We start from the raw sequence: 22,442 nt of genomic DNA, 5'->3' as shown, positions 1-22,442 counted from the left end.
TCATCCGTTCTTTTGGTCCCTTCAGGAGCATGTAACAGGAAGCCCTGTGCCAGCACGGAAATCAGTTCAACCTTTGCAGCCCGAAACATAGTTGCATCTGTCAAGTAGGAAATTTCAGTACCGCTTATGCGGGGAGGATAATTTAACTAATTTATGATGCCATAAAAAAATCTTCAGCAGTGTACAAAAGAATGAGGAAGTACTCCATCGGTGTCACAAGCGGAAGGTGAAGTGACAACTCTCCTGGTGGCCAGAATTCGAAGCATACCCTTATGAAGCTGGAAAGTTAATAGCCTCTGTGTGTCTGTCTATATATGTTGTGTGTCAATGGGATTGAATGTTTGCCATGAATATGTGCATTGTGATCCGCCCTGAGTCCCCGGGGTGTCTGCACCCTACACCACTGGACAAATTACACTGTTTAGCCAGTATTGCACCACCTGACATCTGCCGGGAAGTAGCAGCCAATAGTGAAAGAACCAAGGCAGAGACATCTCCAGCCCATCCCTTGTTTGGGTATCAACCAGCACATCAACGACAAATCAAGAAATAGTTTTCTAAGATCTACAGAGACACTCGCTGGAACACCTCAGCAAGTGAGAGTCCAAAAGTGGCAGGCTCAAACCCAGAACCTCAATCAATGGCTGATACCAAATGAGAGACTCAGCAGGAGAGTAGCATAGCGCAAGGGCAGATGTCTTCACTGTGTCTGGTTGTGACCCCCAGGTTGTGCCAGTCAGGTTTCGTATGATATTGTTTCTAGCACCCACTTTTTGCTTGATAGTCAGACAAAATTGTAGGTCAGAGCATGGTCCAGAGTAACTCTCAGGTATTTGGGTGCGCTTCAATGCTCCAGTGGGATTCCTTCCCAGGTGATCCTCAGAGCTCGGGATGCTTGTCTGTTCTTAAGGTGAAAGGCACATGTCTGTGTTTTAGATGGATTAGGGATCAGCTGGTTTTCTTTGTAATAGGCAGTAAGAGCACCTAGAGCTTCAGAGAGCTTCTGTTCTACAGTCTCAAAGCTCCCTGCTTGAGCAGTAATGGCATGATCATCAGCATAGATGAAGCTCTCTGTCCCTTCTGGCAGTGGCTGGTCATTTGTGTAGATGTTGAACACGGATGGGGCAAGCACACTCCCCTGAGGTAGGCCGTTCTTCTGTTTCCGCCATCTGCTTCTCTGGCCCTGGAACTCAACAAAAAAGCTCCTGTTTTGTAGCAGGTTTCCTATGAGGCGGGTGAGACGGTAGTCCTTTGTGACATTATACACTTTTCTCAGGAGGAGGCGGTGGTTTACGGTGTCATAAGCCGCTGACAGGTCTATGAAGACAGCTCCTGTGACCTGCTGCCTTTCAAAGATGGATGGTATCCTTGAAGTGACTGGCTTGACCTTGAAGGAGCTGGGGGTGGTGACGACTGACAGGGAGCTCTGGTATGGGCTGGTTCATGAGGTCATGAAGAGTCGGAAAGGACTGAACGAATGAACAACAAGCTTGCAAACTTTGTGTTTTGTATGTCTGTTTGTTTGTTAAAAAATGCAATACAACTGTTTGGTTTGCTCCTTACACGATAAATAAATAAGCCTAGGTACCTAAACTAGATGAAAAGAAGGAGAAGGAGATGCTCCTTTGCTTTGCTTTGCAAAGGAAGGAAAAGAGGGGCAGGCCCGTTTGGGGCTCCCCAAGCTGTGACGAAAGGGGAAGCCGAGGGCGGGGCCTTTCCTCTCCTGTGGAGACTTCTTACGCACTTGAGAGAGAGAGAGAGACAGACAGAGACGCCCACAAAAGGCCAGAAGAGCCAGCGCCGCGTTTGAATCCGCCAAGGCTTCGCTGCCAGCCAACGGGGAGGCGAGCCAGCTGCCGACGTCGGAGAGGCTCGGGGCGGTGCTTTGCCTTGGCTCCGGTGCATTGGCGCTGTTTGTTCAGACCCGGGCTGGCGGGAAGAGAAGCCGGATCGAGAGGCAGCGAGAGAGGGAGAGAGAGAGGGAAGGAAGGAGTCTCCTTGCTGTGCCTCCCCTTTGGTGGCAATGCCTGGCGAAGAAGGGCTTTGCCCCGTCTAGAGAGCCGCCAGCAGCCCCCTCTCCTCACCCGCTTATGTACATACTCCAGAAAACCATGAGGGTAAGGCAGAAAAGGTTTCTTTTTGCCCCACTCTCCCTCTCTTTCTTTCCTCTCTTGCATCCTCTGGCTTTAGGTTTTGGGCTGAGGTGGAATCAGGTTTGGAACTCCCCTGTATTTGGAGGCAAAGGACTCGCCTAGAAACGCTGTGGAAGAGTTTGTTTTCTTTTATGAGCTTCTCTCAGAGAGCCTTATTTGGAGACATGGGTGCCAAATGTATCTTGTGGGATGGGTTGAGCACTTGGCTCCAGTTTGTGTACCATACTGGCTCGCCTCCAAGGGCCTTTCCACACAGAACATCCAGTTCAAGATCTGCTTTGAACTGGAATATACAGCAGTGTGGACTCAGGCCCCTTCCCACATAATCTGCTTTGAACTGGGCATATATGGCAGTGTGGACTCAGATATTCCACTTAAAAGCAGATATTCCACCTAAAAGCAGGTGATTTCAGCATCAGCCTTGGGGCCCTTCCATACAGACATATAACCCAGAATATTAAGGCAGAAAATCCCAAATTTCCTACTTTGAACTGGAATATATGGCAGTGTGGACTCAGATATTCCACTTCAGTTCAAAGCAGATATTGTGGGATTTTCTGCCTTGATATTTCAGGTTATATGGTTGTGTGGAAAGGCTTCAAGTCTGATGCTAAAATTGTTTTATTTTGCTTAGGGCCCTTCCACACTGCCCTTTAACCCAGGATCTGATCCCAGATTATCTGCATGTTACTGGAATATATGAGTCCCCACTGCCAGATAACCTGGGATAAGTAGATAATCTGGGATCAGATCCTGGGATATAGGGGCAGTGTGAATGGCAGTGTGGACTCAGATATTCCAGTTCAAAGCAGATATTGTGGGATTTTCTGCCTTGATATTTCAGGATATATGGTTGTGTGGAAGGGCTTCAAGTCTGATGCTAAAATGGTTTTATTTTGCTTAGGGCCCTTCCACACTGCCATTTAACCCAGGATCTGATCCCAGATTATCTGCATGTAACTGGAATATATGAGTCCCCACTGCCAGACAACCTGGGATAAGTAGTTAATCTGGGATCAGATCCTGGGATATAGAGGCAGTGTGAATGGCAGTGTGGACTCAGATATTCCAGTTCAAAGCAGATATTGTGGGATTTTCTGCCTTGATATTCCGAGTTATATGGCTGTCTGGAAGGGCTTCCCTATATCCCAGGATCTGATCCCAGATTATCTGAATGTTACTGGAATATATGACTCCCCATTGCCAGATAATCTGGGATCACATCATGGTATATAGGGGCAGTGCGGAAGGGCCCTAAAGCCCTTCCTTCCGCACAGCTGAATAAAATGCCACATTTTCTGCTTTGAACTGGAATATATGGCAGTGTGGACTCAGATATTCCAGTTCAAAGTAGATATTGTGGGATTTTTTGTCTTGATATTCCGGGTTGTATGGCTGTCTGGAAGGGCCTCAAGTCTGATGCTGAAATTGTTTTTTTTTTTGGGCTGTTTTAGCTCTGGATCTGGGCGGCTTGAGTTGTGTTGTTTACTAAGTCAGACATAACAAGTGCAGTGATGCTTAGGTCCCTTCCACACTGCCCCTTTATTCCAGGATCTGATCCCAGATTATCTGCTTGTAACTGGAATATATGAGTCCCCACTTCCAGATAACCTGGATAAGCAGGTAATCTGGGATATAGGGGCAGTTTCGAAGGGCCCTAAAGCCCTTCCTTCCACACAGCTGAATAAAATCCCATATTTTCTGCTTTGAACTGGAATATATGGCTGTGTGGACTCAGATATTCCAGTTCAAAGCAGATATTGAGGGATTTTCTGCCTTGATATTCTGGGTTATATGTCTATGTGGAAGGGCCCCAAGTCTGATGCTGAAATAGTTTTGTTTTGGGCTGTTTTAGTTTCGGATCTGGGAGCTTGAGTTGCACAGTTTACCAAAATCCAGACATAACAAGTGCAGTGATGCTTAGAGTCCTTCCACACTGCCCTTTATCCCAGGATCTGATCACAAGGACCAAAATCTATGGTGGAAGTGTGGGAATGCATCACATATTGATATAATGCAATATCTCATCTTGGACTAGACCTAACTAAAGAAACTGGAGGAAAAAAGGGACCAGATTAGGAACACCTTTGTCTCCCATGCCACCTGCCCAAACTTGAAATTTGGATTATATTCTCCTTCGGGCAAGGAACTGCTTTGCTCAAACCAGAGTTTCTCAAACTCTGCTCCTCCAGGCGTTTTGGACCTCAGCTCTCACAGTTCTTAACAGCTGGTAAATTGGCTGGGATTTCTGGGTGTTGAAGTCCAAAACACCTAGAGGAGCACAGTTTGAGAAACACTGGTTTGAACTATAGTTCAAGGGTCTAAGGGTTTCTTAAATTTTTGTCACTCACGACCCCTTTCCACCAGAGAAATTTTGGCATGATCCCAGGTACATAGGTATATAAAATGTTTACTGGTAACGAAGCAGCATTTGCAAGACTGGCTGAACAGGCTGATTTTCAGGGTTGTTGTGAGTTTTTCGGGCTGTATGGCCATGTTCCAATAGCATTCTCTCCTGATGTTTCTCCTGCATCTATGGCAGGCATCCTCAAAAGTTGTGAGGTCTGTTGGAAACTAGGAAAATTGGGTTTATATATCTGTGGAATGTCCAGGGTGGGAGAAAGAACTCTTGTCTGTTGGAGCTAGGTGTGAATGTTTCAATTGGTTGCCTTGATTAGCATTTAATGGCCTAGCAGTTTCAAGGTCTGGCTTCTTACTGCCTGGGGGAATTTTCTTTTTGTGGAGTACAGTTGAAGCATTTTCTGCAGAGTCCATTGTAAACACTGCACGTTTTCACGAACAAATTTGAGGAAATGGATGACACTGAGAAACCTTTATCTATTATCAAATATTGTGGTTTGAATGCTTCTACAGTAAGTCCCCTTCTACATAGCCATATAAAATCCAGATTATCAGATTTGAACTGAATTATATGGCAGTGTAGACTCAGTTCAAAGCAGATCATGTGGATTGTCTGATTTGATCATCTGGATTCTATAATGGTGTAGAAGGGGCCTAAGAAGCAGTGGTATAGAATATTTATTTATGTATTCATTGGATTTGTCTTTCTCCCAGAATGATTTCAGATACATTGATAAGGCAAGCATGCTGCTTTAGTTCTCAGAACCATTGAAGCCATTCTCTTCCCAACAAATGAGATTGGCTCAGTGGCATAGCAGAATATATCAACCCCCATTCCCATCATCCACATGAAACGGCCTTGAGCATATACTGTTGTGCCTGCTTTGTTGTGAAACCTATTCCCTAAGTTCTTGGAAGGAAGGGTGGGATGCACATTGGATAAATTATCCAGCAGTATACATTACGGGAAATTGGCCCACTGCAGCTTCATGTCAAGCTGTGTCAGCCAATAAATCTTTTAATTTGAGCTTTCCATGATTAGACAATTGATAGAATGATCTAGGAAATGCTTTACTTGCCACAGAGTAACTCAGGTTATAAAAAAATGTATACCATTTAGATGTGCAATTTCAGGAGACCTGCACAATGAGAGTTCATCCTGAAGTTATGCAGCCCTAAACTTAAACTGTTATATTGTTCCCCTATTGAATCAAGACCTCTGCTCACTGTAGTTTTCCAGATTTTATTCTACGACATGTGTGCAGTGTTTGCCCTGACTTCAACTGGGTGGGTGTCAGGCAGTGGGATCAGCATATGCACCAATAATAGTGATGACTGACAACATCTCAATCTATTGTTTGCAACAAGTATGTGGGCAGAGTCTTATTGAGCTATGACTTAGAAACATTTTTCCTCTGTTTGTTTTGTTGCTGCTGCTGTGTGTTTTCAAGTTGTTTCTGACCTCCGGTAACCCTAAATCAAACCTACAATTTGGGGAGAGGGCTGTGAGTGTGTGACTTGTCCGAAATCCCCCAGCCATTTGTATGGTCAAATAGGGAATCAAACCCTGGTCTCCAGAGTCATCATCCAACACCCAAACCACTACATTATGCTGGCTCTTACCCCCTCTTCTTCACTGCCATATAATACAGATTATCAAAGTAGATAATACTTATTTTGCTTTGAACTGGATTATATGAGTCCATACTGCCCTATAATCCAGTTTAAATCAGATAATCTGGATTTTATATGTAGAAGGGGCACCAGCCCAGTCATATCCCTGGGATGATGCAAAAGGAGGGAAGAGTTTGTGTGCGTCTTCCTATCCCCAACAGTGTTCAATACAGCTTCTGAAAAGCATAGACATGTTGTAAAGGTCTGCATGCACGAGTAGGGACCTTGATAGACCTGTTTGTCTGGGGCATGGCTGGGTAACACATAGCTTATGGGCATCATATGGGGCCCAAGGCTGTGTCTGTGCCTTCATTTCTGCAAACTTATATGTTCCTTTAATTCTGTCAACAATCATGAGTCTCAGTTTGGTTTTAAATCCTTGTGTGTTATTGTTTATTGTTTATATGTGATTTATATTAATTGTATTGTATTGTTTTTGTTTATTGCTTTTTTGTTTTTATTGATATGTTGTTGGGCTTGGCCTCATGTAAGCTGCTCACAGTCCCTTGGGGAGATGGTGGTGGGGTATCAATAAAGTTTTGTTGTTGTTGTTGTTGTTGTTGTTATTTGGGAACTTCAAAGTTGTGACGGCCACAATCCTCCCTTAATACCTGCCCCAGGTTTCTGGTGGATAGAGGTATAATGCCACCTTTAAACACAATTAAGTTTCACTTATATATGTAGGAGTTCTTTATAGATCTATCTTCTCATTTAATGAATTTTAAGAAGGCAGTTAAAGGAGCCACGATGGTGCAGTGGGTTAAACCCTTGTGCCGACTGACCTGAAGGTTGGCAGTTCAAATCTGCAAGACGGGGTGAGCTTCTGTCTGTCAGCCCCAGCTTCCCATGTGGGGGCATGAGAGAAGTCTCCCACAGGATGGTAACACATCTGGGCAACATCCCTACAGATGGCCAATTCTCTCACACCAGTAGCGACTTGCAATTTCTCAAGTCAATTCCAACACACACACAGTTCTTAACAGCTGGTAAATTGGCTGGGATTTCTGGGTGTTGAAGTCCACAAAACTAAAACAAGGGAGTAGCTAATGTTTAGCCACCCAGAAACAAGAGGGAAGGTTGAGCAATAAACCCAAGTGTGGTGGCACATCACACAAATTGTACACTAACATGCTCACTGGCTATAAAGTGTTGTATTACCTGTTCAGATTTAGATGGGTGAGAAAATGTCTTGGGGAAAAAGGTTGGCTTGCACTCTTTAGAGAAGCAGCCAGCACTTCAAAGTTTGTTTTCAGGTCCCATTTTTGCTCTGCTAATGGTTCCCCCACATCCTATGGTGGTGAATCCCACATGTATGCGCTACATGAAGAAATACTTCCGCTTCTCTGCCCTGTTCATATCAATTGATTTCATATCATGTCTTTGAGTTTGGTATTAGAGAGAGGGTGCTTTCTCAATTCCAAAACCTGCAGTTTGGACATTCATCTCAATGAACATCCCAGTAGCAAGCACTCTACATTAAAGGCTCATTTTTTAAAAGGAGCCACAATGTACTTTGAAAGGAAGAAGTACACTTGGAGATAACTGGCATAACCAATGGAGCCAAGCCACCTTTTATGTCAATGTGTCCCTGCCAGAGGAACAGCCTGCTTGTCGGACTGTCATGAGTTCTATAAATGATGCCTTGTGACTATATTTATGAAATATCACAGAACATTAGCAAGGAAGCACTTGTGCCTAGAATCACCATGTCTCAGTTCTCCATTGCATGCCAATTAAATTCTGTACATTTTGTCTCCTCTTTCGATTCACATGAGTCACTTCAAAACATTTAAGTGGCAAAAGCTGGCCTGAGCAATGGCAGAGATGTTGCTGTTTACTATTAGGGACATTCCATGTTTTAACTCGTAACAACTGCTGTGGAGGGTTTTGTCCTAGAAGATATTTTGTTTTTATTTTGGTTTCAAATTGAGATGTGTTGGGGTAATGGCAGAGCTAATTTCGACAAGCTCCCAAATAGCTGGGTAAATATTAAGGATGGTTTTGCAAGAATCTGCCTTAAAAGAAAACGAAACATTTGGCTGCTGTTTTATATAGCACAGAAGAGTTGTGGTGCCATACTTCATTCACATCTTAATGTGCACCAGAAGTGACTCCATTCCCTCTTTTAAGGTGCCTAAACTATAGCCTTCTCATTAAGTGAATTTGGTATTTTGTTTGTTTTTGTTTGTTTGTTTTGTTGTGTCAGGAGTGACTTGACAAACTGCAAGTTGCTTCTGGTTTGAGAGAATTGGCCGTCTACAAGGACGCTGCCCAGAGGACACCTGGATGTTTTTTAATGTGTTATCATCCTTGTGGGAGGCTTCTCTCATGTCCCTGCATGGGGAGATGGAGCTGACAGAGGGAGCTCACCCGTGCTCTCCGCAAATTCTAACCTGCGACCTGTCGGTCTTCAGTCCCGCCAGCACAGGGGTTTAACTTACTGCGCCACCGGGGGCTCCTATTAAGTGAATGAAAGGAAAAGACTACCTACCTCGGACCCTTCTGATTTCATAGGCCGGGGTAATGGTGTTAGCCATTTAGAACTTTATAGTAGCCCCATGCCTCTTGGTTTATGATACTTTGAGCTCCCACATGTTGCATTGGGCCATATTGATAAAAATTAACTAGATACAGTGTTACTTGAGTCTTAATTCTAAAGATGTGTTGATATTGACTTCACATTGTGAATTCTCATCACATTGTTGAGACTGATGGGTTAGTGCCAGAATTGTGTTGCTTACATTTAAGTGTGCCCAGTTATAGATATTATAATTATATATATTTAATAATATGATATTACATGTAATATAAATATATATAATTATAATATTACTAATAATGTTACAATATAACGGTATAGTACAATATAGTAATATATAATAATGATATTGGACTATGCTAATAATATAATATATTGTATGTATATATATTTTGTAAGCTGCTCTGAGTCCCCTTCGGGGTGAGAAGGGTGGCATATAAATGTTGTAAATAAATAAATAGATTTTGCTGCCACAGCATGGCAGATGGGTTTGTGGGTCACGTTGGAACAAATTGTGATGAAATTCTAAAGGAGGTATCCAAGCTATATACCCTTCAGACCTTGTGAAGTACTGTAATGGGCAATAGGCAGGAGCCATGGTGGCAAAATGAGTTAAACCCTTGTGCTGGCTGAACTGCTGACCTGAAGATTAGCGATTCGAATCCGTGAGACAGAGTGAGCTTCCATCTGTCAGCTCCAGTTTCCCTTATGATGGCATGAGAGAAGCCTCCCACAGGATGATAAAACATCCAGGCGTCCCCTGGGCAACATCTCTGCAGACGGCCAATTCTCTCACATCAGAAGCGACTTGCAGTTTCTCAAGTTGCTTCTGACATGATAAGAAAAAAGCACAGGGCAATCTCATTATTTGAATTTTAGCATGACCAATGTACCTTTTGGAGATGATGTCTCTGGCAATGACTGGCTGATGTCCTAATGTCACAGAAGGCAGGATTATCTCCAGCTGCCATGAGTGGAGCAGCTCAGAGCCTATAGAAGGTCAAAACAGCCAATAGAAAAAAGAAACTGCAAGCGGAAGTGATATAGGTTTAGAAAAATATGGGCTTAGAGAAGGCAGTATTGCAAGGCCAAAGGAGTGGGGCTAAAGAAAGGAAAATGAGTTGATTCAGAGAACCAAAGGAAAGTGAGGACTGTGGCAGAGATTTACTTCGAAAAGAAAGCCGAGAAGACTTATGAGCAGGAAGTGAAGAGACAGGGAATTGCAATAAGGTGTCATCCCTTGGGCTGTTTGCTTCCAGGATCATGTATTTGGGGAAAGAAGTCCTACAGCACATCCCTAGGGCATAGCAATGAGACAACCTCACCGAGACAGTGCAGTATATATCTTCACGATCATAGTAAACATAGACTTCATTGAGAGAAGGAATGGCACGGGATCAATGTCTGCTTATTTTTCTTAGCAACTACTTCTAACAGACTGCTTAGCAACCTTAAAAACTCAGGACAGTGAACATGACCTATTAAGAAACAGATTGTATATCTCTCATATGGGTGACAGATATATAATTGCTTTGACATCCATGTATAGTAGTAGCCATGTTCTAAACAAACCACAGTAACTCAGTTGTTAGTTTGTTTGTTTGCCTCCTGTGTAAATTTGCTTTGCAGACAGAAACAATTGCAGTTGTTGACCATCACACATTTCAGTTTGATGACTGAAAGACAAATGTGTGTTTGTGGAGGGGGGGGGGAGCTAATCTCTGCAAATAACTCCATATAGCAAATATATCTTTGAAGGAACAGAAACATGGGATTGTGTAATCTTCTGCTCGCACATATCCATAATGAAGTACAATCAAGGTAGCTGGAAGCTATCAGGCAACTTACATTGGTTCTATGTTGACTCCTCCTAGCCATACTCTACAGAGAGAGCTGCCAGATCCAACCTCCTTTCCCTGGTTGTGCTTTCCCCCATCGTTCTCTATTCCCGGTACTGTGCCATTGCACCTGCTGTTAGCATTGCCTTAGCAACAGATCTGTCTATGTTCTAGAAGCCAACCGCCTTCTCAGCGTGCCAGCCTTTTGGCAGATGGCATGGCCAGCTCAAGAGACACATTTCCAGGCACTTCTAGAACTGCTTGTGTTTCTGAGTGCAGGCCAAATGAAATACGTTGCTGTCCAGATTGAAACCAGATCAAGCAGAATATATGCGCTGAATTGACATATGGAATAAGCACACCAACTTATTTCCTGCTAATTGTCCTTTGAAACAGATTGAGTTGGACCAGTTATGTCATGGCTAACTTAACCCACATGAAACTTCCAAAATTAATAGCTGTCGCTGTAATTCAAGGCTCCAAACTTTGAAGAACACAATAGTGATAGCCAGCCATAGGACCATCATTGTCCTATTAGAACGCTTTGGAACTCTTTACCATGTGATGCCATTAATGTACATCACTGCTTACACACATTGGGATAATGCTGTGATTTTGTAGTTCATGAGTGTATAGCTGGGCTTTTATTGGCATTACAAGGGTTGAATGAAAAGTAATGCTTCTACCTTTGTAACTCCTCAACAGATGGCAGTACTAGTATGCAGCAGGTACTGGCTTGTTCATTAGACTCTCCTCTACAGTTCCATTTTGGCAGAAAGTCTTAGCATTGAACAGTTGTGTTGTTAAAGGGTGAAGTATGGAACCTTGCACAGTCAGTCAGCCAATGCGACTTAAGCAACGTGCAGTCATTGAATTCTTGACAGCAAAAGGTGTCACCCCAAATGAGATTCATCAGAGAATGCAAGCTGGTTATGGTGATTGTGTTGATGTGAGTACTGTGTGTTGTTGGGTGAGTAAGTTTAAAGATGTTGAGGTGGAGTTTCACAAACAAAAGTTGACAGATTGATTCAGGACTATTGTCATATCACTCAGAGAAATTTCAAGCATAATCAGCATTTCATAAGAACGTGTGGGTCACATTATTGCTTTGCTTGGCTATTGGAAGATCTGTGCATGATAAGTATGTTAAGAGAACTGTGAGACGCTGGTTCCAGAAACAGAGTGTCGACTTCTTCCATGATGGCTTCTGAAAACTTGTTCATTGTTGGCAGAAATGTATCCAATTGTTTGGTGATTATGTGGAAAAGTGAATAGTAGTAGTTAAAGATCACATTCTATGGATTATTTCTGGGTTGATTTATTAAAACATTCCCATCCAAACCCAAGTAACAAAGGCGGAGGCATTACTTTTCATTCAGCCCTCATACATTAGGGAGATTGTATCCATGATTGACACTATTATGTTTTTGTTGAACACCACTGGAACTATTGGAAATGACAGAAAAGAAAGTGTGTGTTTGTGTGTTTAAATACAGCAAATTGGTTTGATCCTCTATCAGAATCAGCATCATGGGTCTGCATAGTACTGTAAGCAATGTCATCCTGTCAGCCGGTTTGCAATGTAAGGTATATATTTAATGTAAAACCAAACAAAACTCATGCACAATTGTTTAAACTGGGATTCTAAACTCTTGCTCTTTAGAACAGACTGTGTTAAATTCAAATGTTCAGTACAGCCAGATTGTAAGCAGAGGTAGTTGTGCCTAGCTCCAATGATTCTGCTGAATTTAGACATGTGCTGTTGTTGTTCTTGTTTCGCTGGAAACCATGCAGGCACAAATTAACAAGCTATTGTAATTGGCTCATATTGCTTCCATTTTTCCTCCACTCTTGCAGGAAACTATGCCCCAGACGCCAATATTTTCCAGTATGCTTGGTTCTGGATGTAGTGGGCAAGTGCAGCCAGATACCGGAGAGCGGAGCAGCGATCCCATTTATCAGGATGGAAATCTTATATCTGGTTCACTGGAGGCCCTGATTGAGCGCCTGGTACCCACCACTGACTATTACCCAGATGTAAGTAGACGGTTGCAATCTTGCTTGTCTTGCTAGAAATTTCCTAGAAGGAGGCCTTGGAGTTATAAACAGTTGTAGGAGAATGATATGTTTTGTTTCCATTATTATGTAGAGGCAATTGCTTGTTTTTGGAAAAGATTATTGTTATTTGTTTGCTTCACCACAACATTTTCTGCGTGAACTTTATCTACACTCTAATTTTACCTGCTTGAACTATTTTACCATTTCATGAAGGAATCCTGAGCCACATAGTTTGGAGGGACCAGGACCTATAAGGGGAAACTGCAACCACAAATTTTAAAATTATTTAGGAAAGTAAATCGGTTATGAAAACCGATACAGGCAGTCCTTAAGTTACAAACATCCGACTTACAAACAACTCATAGTTAAGAATGGGGAGGAAACAACAGAAGGTTAGAGAAATCTACCCCAAGAAAGAGAAATCCACTCCTGGAAGAGTTATGGTGAAAAGGTGCCTCTATTGAAACTTTCTTTGTTTCCACAACATGTCAGTTTTTTTCCAAATCGAATTATCACAGGGACTGTAAGTGAGGTAAAATCTGAACAGGGGCACAGCATCAAAGTAAACCCTACAGGGGTATTGACCTTTCCCTATGCTATATAAAGCACAGATATATATATATATATATATATGTGTGTGTGTGTGTGTGTGTGTGTGTGTGTGTGTGTGTATGTATATGTATATGTATATGTATATACACACACACACATACATACACACACACACTCTCTCTCTCACACACACACACACATATACATACATATACACACACACACACTCTCACTCTCTCTCTCTATATGTGTGTGTGTGTGTGTGTGGAATTACAGTTGCAAATGTACCTGTTCCAACATACATACTTACAAATTCAACTTAAGAACAAACCTACAGAGTCTATCTTGTTTGTAGCTTGGGGACTGCCTTTATGTACTTGCAGTGTGGTAAGTGGCAAGAGTCTGTATTGGGGAGGTGGGTTACCAGATTTCTTACTTCAGTCATCAGATCTTTGTTAGCATCCATTACATTTTGAAGTTTGAAGCCTGTAGTGTTTGGAGAGAGATTAGAGAGAACAGCCTGCATTTAGATCCCTGATCAGCCATGAAATGTATTTGGCAGCATGCAGGTTTAGAGACATACATTGTTGAGATTTTTCATTCTTTATGTAAATATAGGGAGGAAAAAATAGCTTGACACATATTAGGTTTAACTATAGTTCAACCAATGATAAGAAACTGGAGAATTATTTTTAATTTGTTTATGTATGTTTGTATTTAAGGTTGTTGTTTAGTCATGGTAAATATGTTGGATCATTTGGCCAGTTGTGCAGTGTTAGGAAACATTGTCTAGGTGTTTATATGTTTATGAATTTTCCTGTCTTTCAAATGTTCAGATTTAAAAGAAATAGGGAGGGAGACCTTTATTTGGCAGCCTTGGGTAGTCACTGTGTCTTTCAAGTGTGGTTTTTAAATCTGTTGAGATAATAAAATAAAGTGTCTCAACTTTTTTACAGAAAGTGGATACAGTGTCAAGATGCGGAAATAAAATTGGGCAACTATGTTTAGATAACAGAATAAATAGAGATTGGTTGCATACAGTGTTTTTAATATGCACATGTACAGACACACATACATACTAGGCTGAGACTTGGCAGTAGCTTAAGCAGATTGGTTTGCAGAGAAGTGGTACCTTGTTCCTTTTAGATTGGGACAAAGAGAAATGTCAGGTAATGCAAACATTTCTATATCTCAGTTTGGTATGGCCCCCTTATTTTAGAATCAAACTTGTATTACCCTTCAAAATTCACTCTTTTTAATACATTCCTCCCACAACACATCTGACAATCGATGCACTGCAGGACTAAAACATTCAGCGGAGAATGTCAGACATGTTCAGCTTTTGTCAAATAAATGAGGAAAACTTCTCAGAAATCAGCCTATAAACCAAACTGTGCTGAAACTGTAATTGCACTGTACTTTTTAGATGAGCAGTTTGCAAGGATTTGTAAACACCAGGAGGTAACTCTTTCATTCAAGGCTCCCAAATCAATTTCCTCTATTATTTCCCAAACTTGTAGCACTGTAGATGCAAAGCAACAGACAAGTTTGCTTCTTTTTTCCCTTCAAGGTACTCAATAATCCCCATGTATGTCAATGTGTGTCTGGTAAGCTTGAGCAGTGAGAGATTATTATTATTATTATTATTATTATTATTATTATCATCTGTATTTCTCAGCCCATAGGCGACTCAAGGCGTTTAACAGGGCAAAATTCAATGCTTACAATATCATAAATACAATTAAAAACATAACATATAATAAAAACTAAACAAATCAATAAAATATAAATTCATAGTTTATTCTTGTTAAAAACGTCTGGACTGATTGTCTAGTCATTCCATTTTCCTGTGTCAGTTACTCTGCATTTGCAAACGCTTGTTCAAAAAGCTATGTCTTGACTTTTTTTCGGAATGTTAAAATGGAGGTGGCCGATCTAATATCTATAGCAGGCATGGGGAACCTTCGGCCCTCCAGGTGTGGTGGACTTCAACTCCCACAATTCCTTGAGGCCAAGGTAAGCCTTTGGGGCGAATGCCGAGCCTCAAGGAATTGTGGGAGTTGAAGTCCACCACACCTGGAGGGCCGAAGGTTCCTGACCCCTGATCTATAGGGAGAGTGTTCCACAGCCGAGGGGCCACCACGGAGAAGGCCCTGTCTCTTGTCTCTGCCAAACGTACTTGTGACAAAGGTGGTAACTAAAGCAGGGCCTCCCCAAATGATCTTAAGGTCCTAGATAGTTCATAAGATTCAGAGTGTTCCATCCCACATCCTCTCCCTGCAGCAAGTTATTATTTTTTCAAATCCTGTCTCGTAAGTTGCCTCATATCCAAGTTTTTCTTAGGTCTCACTGGACTAGTGCGGATCTTTCCTAAGCAAAAGGGGCACAATGCACTTTATGAACAGACAAAGAAAAAAACTTTATGAGTTCTGTAGAGCCTGATGTGATTCCCCTCCCTTTCTTTTCCCTACTGTCAGGAAAATTACAAGTGGGATTGGCTTGAGAGAGAGAGAGAGAGAGAGAGAGAGAGTATAGTTATGTGTTGTTTTATGGAGGCTTGTTTGCACACAAGGAAATGTGTGTGCTCAAATACAACAGCTTTCTGGAGGTAAGAAATGGAGTGTACTCAACCTGCAGTCATTTCAGCAAATATTCAAACAAGCAAAACATTTCAGATTGAGATGGGTGAGCCGTATGGAAAAATATTTTTGCTTCTTCCCCTAAAGATATCGCCACATTCTTGGTCTTTAAGTAACAGTTACTATTTTAGTCTTTCTCGTTTACTTGCTCTAACTCTGTTCCACTCCTCCTTTAATTGAACATGTCTCTTAGCAACAAGTTTAAGAACTATACGACTCCGCTTCAATCTTTTGCATTTTTAAAAAAACGCTCATCGGCTTATTATGCGCCTCCCTTTCCAAATCCCTGTCAGCTTCTGCAAATGATATAGGGGGTATGATTTTCAAGCCCCAAAGTTAAAGATTTCCTCTCATTTTGTTTGTATAATTGTAGCAGCTTGGAAGGCGTGCCAGTGCAGTCACGAAAATCATGGCAGTTACATGTGCCGCTTCCATGTGGGCATCCTGGATCACACAAAGGGTGTTCCATGAGCAGGGTGCCTGCTGCTTGGAGGAAGATCACCATCTGGTGTTAACAGGCCCTGGGTTTAAAAGCTGGAACATTTGATCAGCTGTTGCAAACAATGACAGTTCTCTTCCTCTTCAGGTTGTTGTCAGTGATGAATGTGCATAAGCTTTTCCCAGTACAGGAACTTGGATATTGGGGAAATCATTCAAGCATTGTCCCTGACACACACGTTTCTGTTTTATTTTAGTATAGTGCAAAAATTTGCATAATCTGAAATGAAGTCCAATAGTATTTGTATATTCTTATTATATTCTACTCCAGTTATATCCTACCTTGATTACGTCAGCATATTTTTAATTTTAATCCTATTACATTTGGCCCGGCTATTGGTTTTAAATGTTTATATGTCATTTTTGATTGTTTATTTGTTTATGTGATTTATATTATTTGTATTTTATTGAGTGTTTTATTGATGTTTTGTTTATTGATGTTGTTTATTTATGTATTTTGGCTCATTAAGCCTCACCGAGTCCCTTGGGGAGATGGTAGCGGGGTACAAATAAAGATTATTATTATTATTATTATTATTATTATTATTATATGTCAAGTAGAGTAATCAAAAGTCCTTTTGAATTGCAGTACTGTCACAAGCTATTTTAGCTTCTGGCTTCTTTGCCTTGTTAAAATAAACGTAAGCTGTTAAGAATGTAGAGGATAGAATATTCCATGGTAGATGGTGATGTTATGTGTTCTGCTCTGAGCTAAGACTATGGGCCCTTCCAGACAGACTCAAATAGTGAAAGGAACCAGGATTTAACATCCCAATTCCTTTTGGGATTTAGGCCACAAATTGGGCATGTGCAATTTGGGAAAAAACTATCCTGTTTTCAGTCCCATTTTCGACTAGACTCCTGTTCTGTTTTCTGGGAAGTTGCCAAAATCAGGAGGAGGTAAATGCCATTTCTCCGATCTGTAGCAAGAAGCTCCGTTTTTGCTTTAGGAAGATGCAATGGGGGATCTTCATTTATCAGGATGAAAATGGACACACTTGGAGGACACATTTACCACCTCAAGCCCGCTAAGTTTCAGAATGTTTGGGTCATCCACCGAGTTTTAGGAAATGTTTAAAAGACAGAGATTCAAAGAGGTGAAGTAACAAGAAAGGTTGGGGGAGGGAAGGCTGCAAAACTGGTGCAGGCACAAACAAGCCAGAATGTAGGGTTGGGGAGGGGGTATAGCAGAGACTGAGAGTCAAAGAGGTGAAGGTGGGGGGAGGAACTTAGTTAAATTTCTTTCCGTTCTTTTATTTTACTAGTAATGTTGCTAAGAAGGAGTGGCCCACCCAATCCTCCATAGCGAAATTATTAGTAAAATAAAAGGACTGAAACTAAGAAAATTTAATGCAGAAAAAAAGGAATGATCAAAAAGTGATCCAACAGCATCACTGAGACACACGGTGTTAGTACATCTCTTCCTCTCAAATGCCAACTTTGCAAAAAGCCACGTGATCCACTTTCTTTTTCTGATTGGCTCTGGCAAGTCTGGGGGGGGGGGCACGTGTGCTGCTCTTCTCTCGTAGCAGCTGAATACAGCCGAAGATCGGGGATTTGGTTGCCGATTTTTGGTTGCCAAATTCATCAAATATGGAATGCCAAGCTGATATCACACACACACCTACCACACATAGGGACCAAATCCCAGGTTTATCCCTGGAGGGCTGGCTACATGTCCTACCGGGTTTTCTAAAGGTTTTGGATGCCTTAGGTAAATCCAAACCTATAACAGGCTTTGTGCCTGTGTGGAAGAGTCCTAGATAGCATTATGTTTTTCAGTCTATGAATCCAAAACCTTACCCCAAAGTACTTATAAAATGTGGGACTTCACTGTACTCTTAAATGGCTATTTCCAAAGACATGTTGAGATGATGAAACAATAGAAATCACAGCAGTATGATCTAGAATTACTGACAGATGCTTTTAGGTTAGCTCTTACTAGCAGCCTCTGTACCTTTGGTTACTTGCAGACACCTATAAGAAGGGGCTAGTGGCTATAGCAAGACATTCAGAGTTAGCTAATAATGGATAATATGGTAGTTTTTCCAGCTAGTGTGGTCATGCAACTGTTAAAACATTTTATAAAGACTACAGTCTTTTGTTAACATGGCTCCACTATTTTGTTTTATCTGCGAAAATTAATCCTCTTAGATGACAAATTTGCTTGAAACGATGACCGTTGCTTCCGTCCTTAGAGTGAAAGCAAGTGTAGCCTGTTTTTTAAAAAGTCCAAATTGTTTTTCAACTCATGCCATTTCTAAGTTTGTACATCAGCATTATGCCTCAAGTTTGCCCCTTTTAAGGGCAAGGCACTCAGAGGAATGCAGTACGTTAAGTGTCCTCCCATTATAACGTGCATTTTGCCTTGTTCTTTAAAAATGACATTCAAATTATGTCAATCTCAGCCCACAAAAATAGGCCTGTCAGCTGCTTCCTTCTAGTTCGTGATGCACATCTTTGCATAGTGAGTAAGTAATTTGCTTTTCATGTATTCTGATAAACCAGAGCTGCGTGGTGCGCTCCTTTGCTTGCAGATAAGACACTAGCAGTGGGCATGCGCCAGGGCTCTTGAGGTAGAAATCATAGAAGAGTTGAATTGTTGGGTGGATGGAGAAGTGATTGACTAGCTGTCCTTTATTTCAAATTGAAGACACATTGTTCTCCCACCTCTTTCAGCAAGATGTTTGGAGCTGGGCAAAGAAAGGCAAAGTTCATGGAAGATCAAACTGTATGGGAAGAGAGCCAGAGCTGGCATGGGACACCTCGTTGATGAAAGCTAGAAAAATGGAAGTTTATTATATTTCATTGGGAAAGTAGTAAGCATGGGAGGGAGGAGAACTGATGGGTTGAATCTGCAGAAGGTAAAAGGAATGGATGGAGGGAACTGAGTTAGAAAATGAGTGTTGGAAAATTAATTGAAGTGAAGATTATTGCTGGGGAAATTTCACAATAGAAACCTGCCCCTGCCCTGGATTCAGTTTGAAGCCTTGAGTAAGTCCCTTGTCTCTTAAGCTTACTAGCTTGCTTTCTGTCAATTGTATATTGTGTTGCAGCAGCAAGTGGGAGAAAGAGTAGTTCTTTGTTTGGAGCCCATATCCAGCTTCTGTCTTGTACCTGTGGTATTTGGCAGATCACTTCATTGTTCTTCATAGAATCATAGACTAAGAAGAGACCTCGTGGGCCATCCAATCCAACCCCCTGCCAAGAAGCAGGAAAAACACATTCAAATCATCCCTGACAGATGTCCATCCAGCCTCTGCTTCAAAGCCTCCAAAGAAGGAGCCTCCACCACACTATGGGGCAGAGTTCCACTGCTGAACAGCTCTCACAGTTAGGAAGTTCTTCATGTTCAGGTGGAGTCTCCTTTCCTGTAGTTTAAAGCCATCCTAGTCTCCAGGGCAGCAGAAAACAATCTTCCTCCCTCCTCCCTATAACTTCCTCTCACATATTTACACATGATCATCATATCTCCTCTCAGCCTTCTCTTCTGCAGGCTAAACATGCCTAGCTCTTTAAGCTGCTCCTCATAGGGCTTGTTCTCCAGACCCTTGATAATTTTAACTACCCTCCTTTGGACACATTCCAGCTTGTCAACATCTCCCTTCAATTGTGGTGCCCAGAATTGGACACAGTATTCCAAGTATGGTCTGATTAAGGCAGAATAGAGGGGTAGCATGACCTCCCTGGATCTAGACACTATACTCCTACTTATGCAAGCCAAAATCCCATTGGCTTTTTTAGCTGCCGCATCACATTGTTAGCTCATGTTTAACTTGTTGTCCATGAGGACTTCAAGATCTTTTTCACATGTAGTGCTGTTGAACCAGGTGTTCCCCATTCTGTATTTTTGCATTTAATTGTTTCTGCCTAAGTGCAGTATCTTGCATTTGTCCCTGTTGAAATACATTTTGTTAGTTTTGGGTCATCTCTCTTATCTGTTAAGAGCATTTTGAATTCTGTTCCTGTCTTCTGGAGTATTAGCTATCCCTCCCAATTTGGTGTTGTCTGCAAACTTTATCATGCCTTCTAACCCTTCATCTAAGTAATTAATAAAGATGTTGAACAGAACCAGGCCCAGGATGGGAACTCTCATGTGTTTTGCCTTTCTGGAGCAATCAGCCAAATGCTCCTGGTGAATGTGCAAGCCTGGGGGGGGGGGGGGGGGGGGGAGCCCCTAACCCTATTGTGTATATCCTCATTATTTTGATATTCATGTAGATAATAACTATGAATTAAAGCTATAACTTTTAATTATCATACCTGACAACAGAGAAAGTTGTAAAGGAACAAGTAGGAGAGCTTGTGGGTAATTTGAACCAAGATAATGAGAGTGCTGTATGCATCCTTACTTTTTGGAATAATCGACCATTCCTGAAAATGTAATTAAAGTGGGGGCAATGTAATCTTTGGAGTCAGAGCTATACTCCGGGTAGACAGGACAGGCAGTGGATCAGGTTCCCAAATACCTATCTCTATTCTACAGAGAGACTTATTTCTGTTGGGGTAAAAGGGAAGGGGTGGAATCAACACCCACATCATAATTATTGGCAGCATCAGGATATCAGTATGCTTGCTAGCACAATGTGTTTTGTAACACTGTGTGGGTGCAGTGTACCTTGGTATAAGTATTTATAAGTTGTTATAGCAATTGTAGAAATAGGCTAGGTTTCTTATTTTTTGTAGTGCTCTGGTGAAAGTAAAGACAGTGTATTGTACTGGTTTGAGTGTTGGACTCTAGAGACCAAGGTTTGAATCTTTGCTAAGCCACGGAAAGGGTTATCTTGAGTAAGTTACAATCTCTCGGCCTCAGAGGAAAACAAAAGCAACTCCTTGCGAACAAATCTTTCCAAGAAAGTCCCATAATAGGTTCACCTTCAGGTCACTATAAGTCAGAAGTAACTTAAAAACAAACAAGTGATGAAAAACGTTTCAAATCATTTGCTCAGATAATATGGTCTACATAATTTCACAGTGCAGATAGAAGAATATATGAATCCTGACATGAACACTGTCTTGCCCACATGCATTTGGAAGTGGTGCACAACATTGTCTTTAAACAAGTTAGACTGCACATATACCCTTCAATGTTTTAGTTGGCTTCCCTGTTCCACTGAACATTATGAAGTGTGCATATTCCCATCTTTCCAAAAGAAGAGCATTACTTCCCTCTGGGAATCACCCTCTGGGTTCGTCCATTTAACCAATTACAGATCCACCTCACCGTAGTTTTTCCTAGCCCACATTGGACTAGTTTCCTAGCCAAAAGAAAAGGGAAAGATACTTTTGGACACATCGCATGAAAAAGCACATTTATATGTACGCCAACAAAAGGTATACATAAACAAACATGTCAAGCTAAAGGTTAGACTTGAAATGTTTTCCCAGACCCACAGTCTGGGATATAGATCATAAGCCATACAATTGGACAGTATGTTGAAGCCAATAATTTTTGTGTTGTGTTTGGATACAATTAGGCTTTCTACCTCTTTATGCACACTGCTGACTTCATCAGATGGGGAGGAGGGAAGTGAGGGAAAGTGGGGAAAAGCATTGAGGAGAGTGGGGAAACCATCTTATACGGTTCTCTCCTTGGAAGGGGCTGCCTTTAGGGATGGGCAGCAATCCCACAACCTTTCCCATCTTTTTTCCACTTTCCTTCGCTCTCCCCATCTCACCTCCTCCACTTTCTGATGTTACCCAACTCCCGAGAACACAGTATTGTCTCTATTGTAACATGCTAGCAAGATGGGTTATTGACAGGACATAGGGTGGCCTCCGTAGGACTCTGTTTCACAGCATACAAAAACATCCATGTGATAAGGTCCTGTAGAAAAGCTTTTGAATTTTCTTTGAGGGATGCTGGTTAATAATGCCTTGATGTATTCCAAAAGGTTTTCATGATTTCCCCATTATGCCTAGTAGTCTGACAGTTTTGGGGAGAAAACCCTATGATAAAAGTGGAAAGGGGGAGGGACTCTGCTGAATAATTTTGCTTAACCATTGCTTTTATACTGAAGTCGCTGAAAAGCCAACATTCTGACTTATCTCCAAATTGCTTCAGATGACAATTTTGTGCCTTATTCAGACAGTTTGGAATGGAGACCCAAGCTAGAATTAGTGTGCAGGG

General features: G+C 41.7%; 1 protein-coding gene across 3 annotated transcripts in view; it reads left to right on the top strand.

The window, feature by feature from the left end:
- Window positions 1-22,442, top strand: part of RASGEF1A (RasGEF domain family member 1A) — a 376,938-nt gene that overhangs the window by 309,740 nt on the left and 44,756 nt on the right. For 2 of the 3 annotated variants that reach the window (XM_060769048.2, XM_060769047.2), the window contains exon 3: window positions 12,423-12,602. In XM_060769048.2, the coding sequence (XP_060625031.1) occupies window positions 12,423-12,602 (180 nt within the window). Of the gene's footprint in view, window positions 1-1,779; window positions 2,118-12,422; window positions 12,603-22,442 lie in introns of those variants that run through there. The other variant, XM_060769049.2, reaches the window with a different exon arrangement.

Source organism: Anolis sagrei, chromosome 3 (assembly GCF_037176765.1).
Source record: "Anolis sagrei isolate rAnoSag1 chromosome 3, rAnoSag1.mat, whole genome shotgun sequence".
Lineage (NCBI taxonomy): Eukaryota > Metazoa > Chordata > Lepidosauria > Squamata > Dactyloidae > Anolis > Anolis sagrei.
Note: the sequence above shows the minus strand (reverse complement) of the source record. Positions and strands in the feature narration are given on the sequence as shown.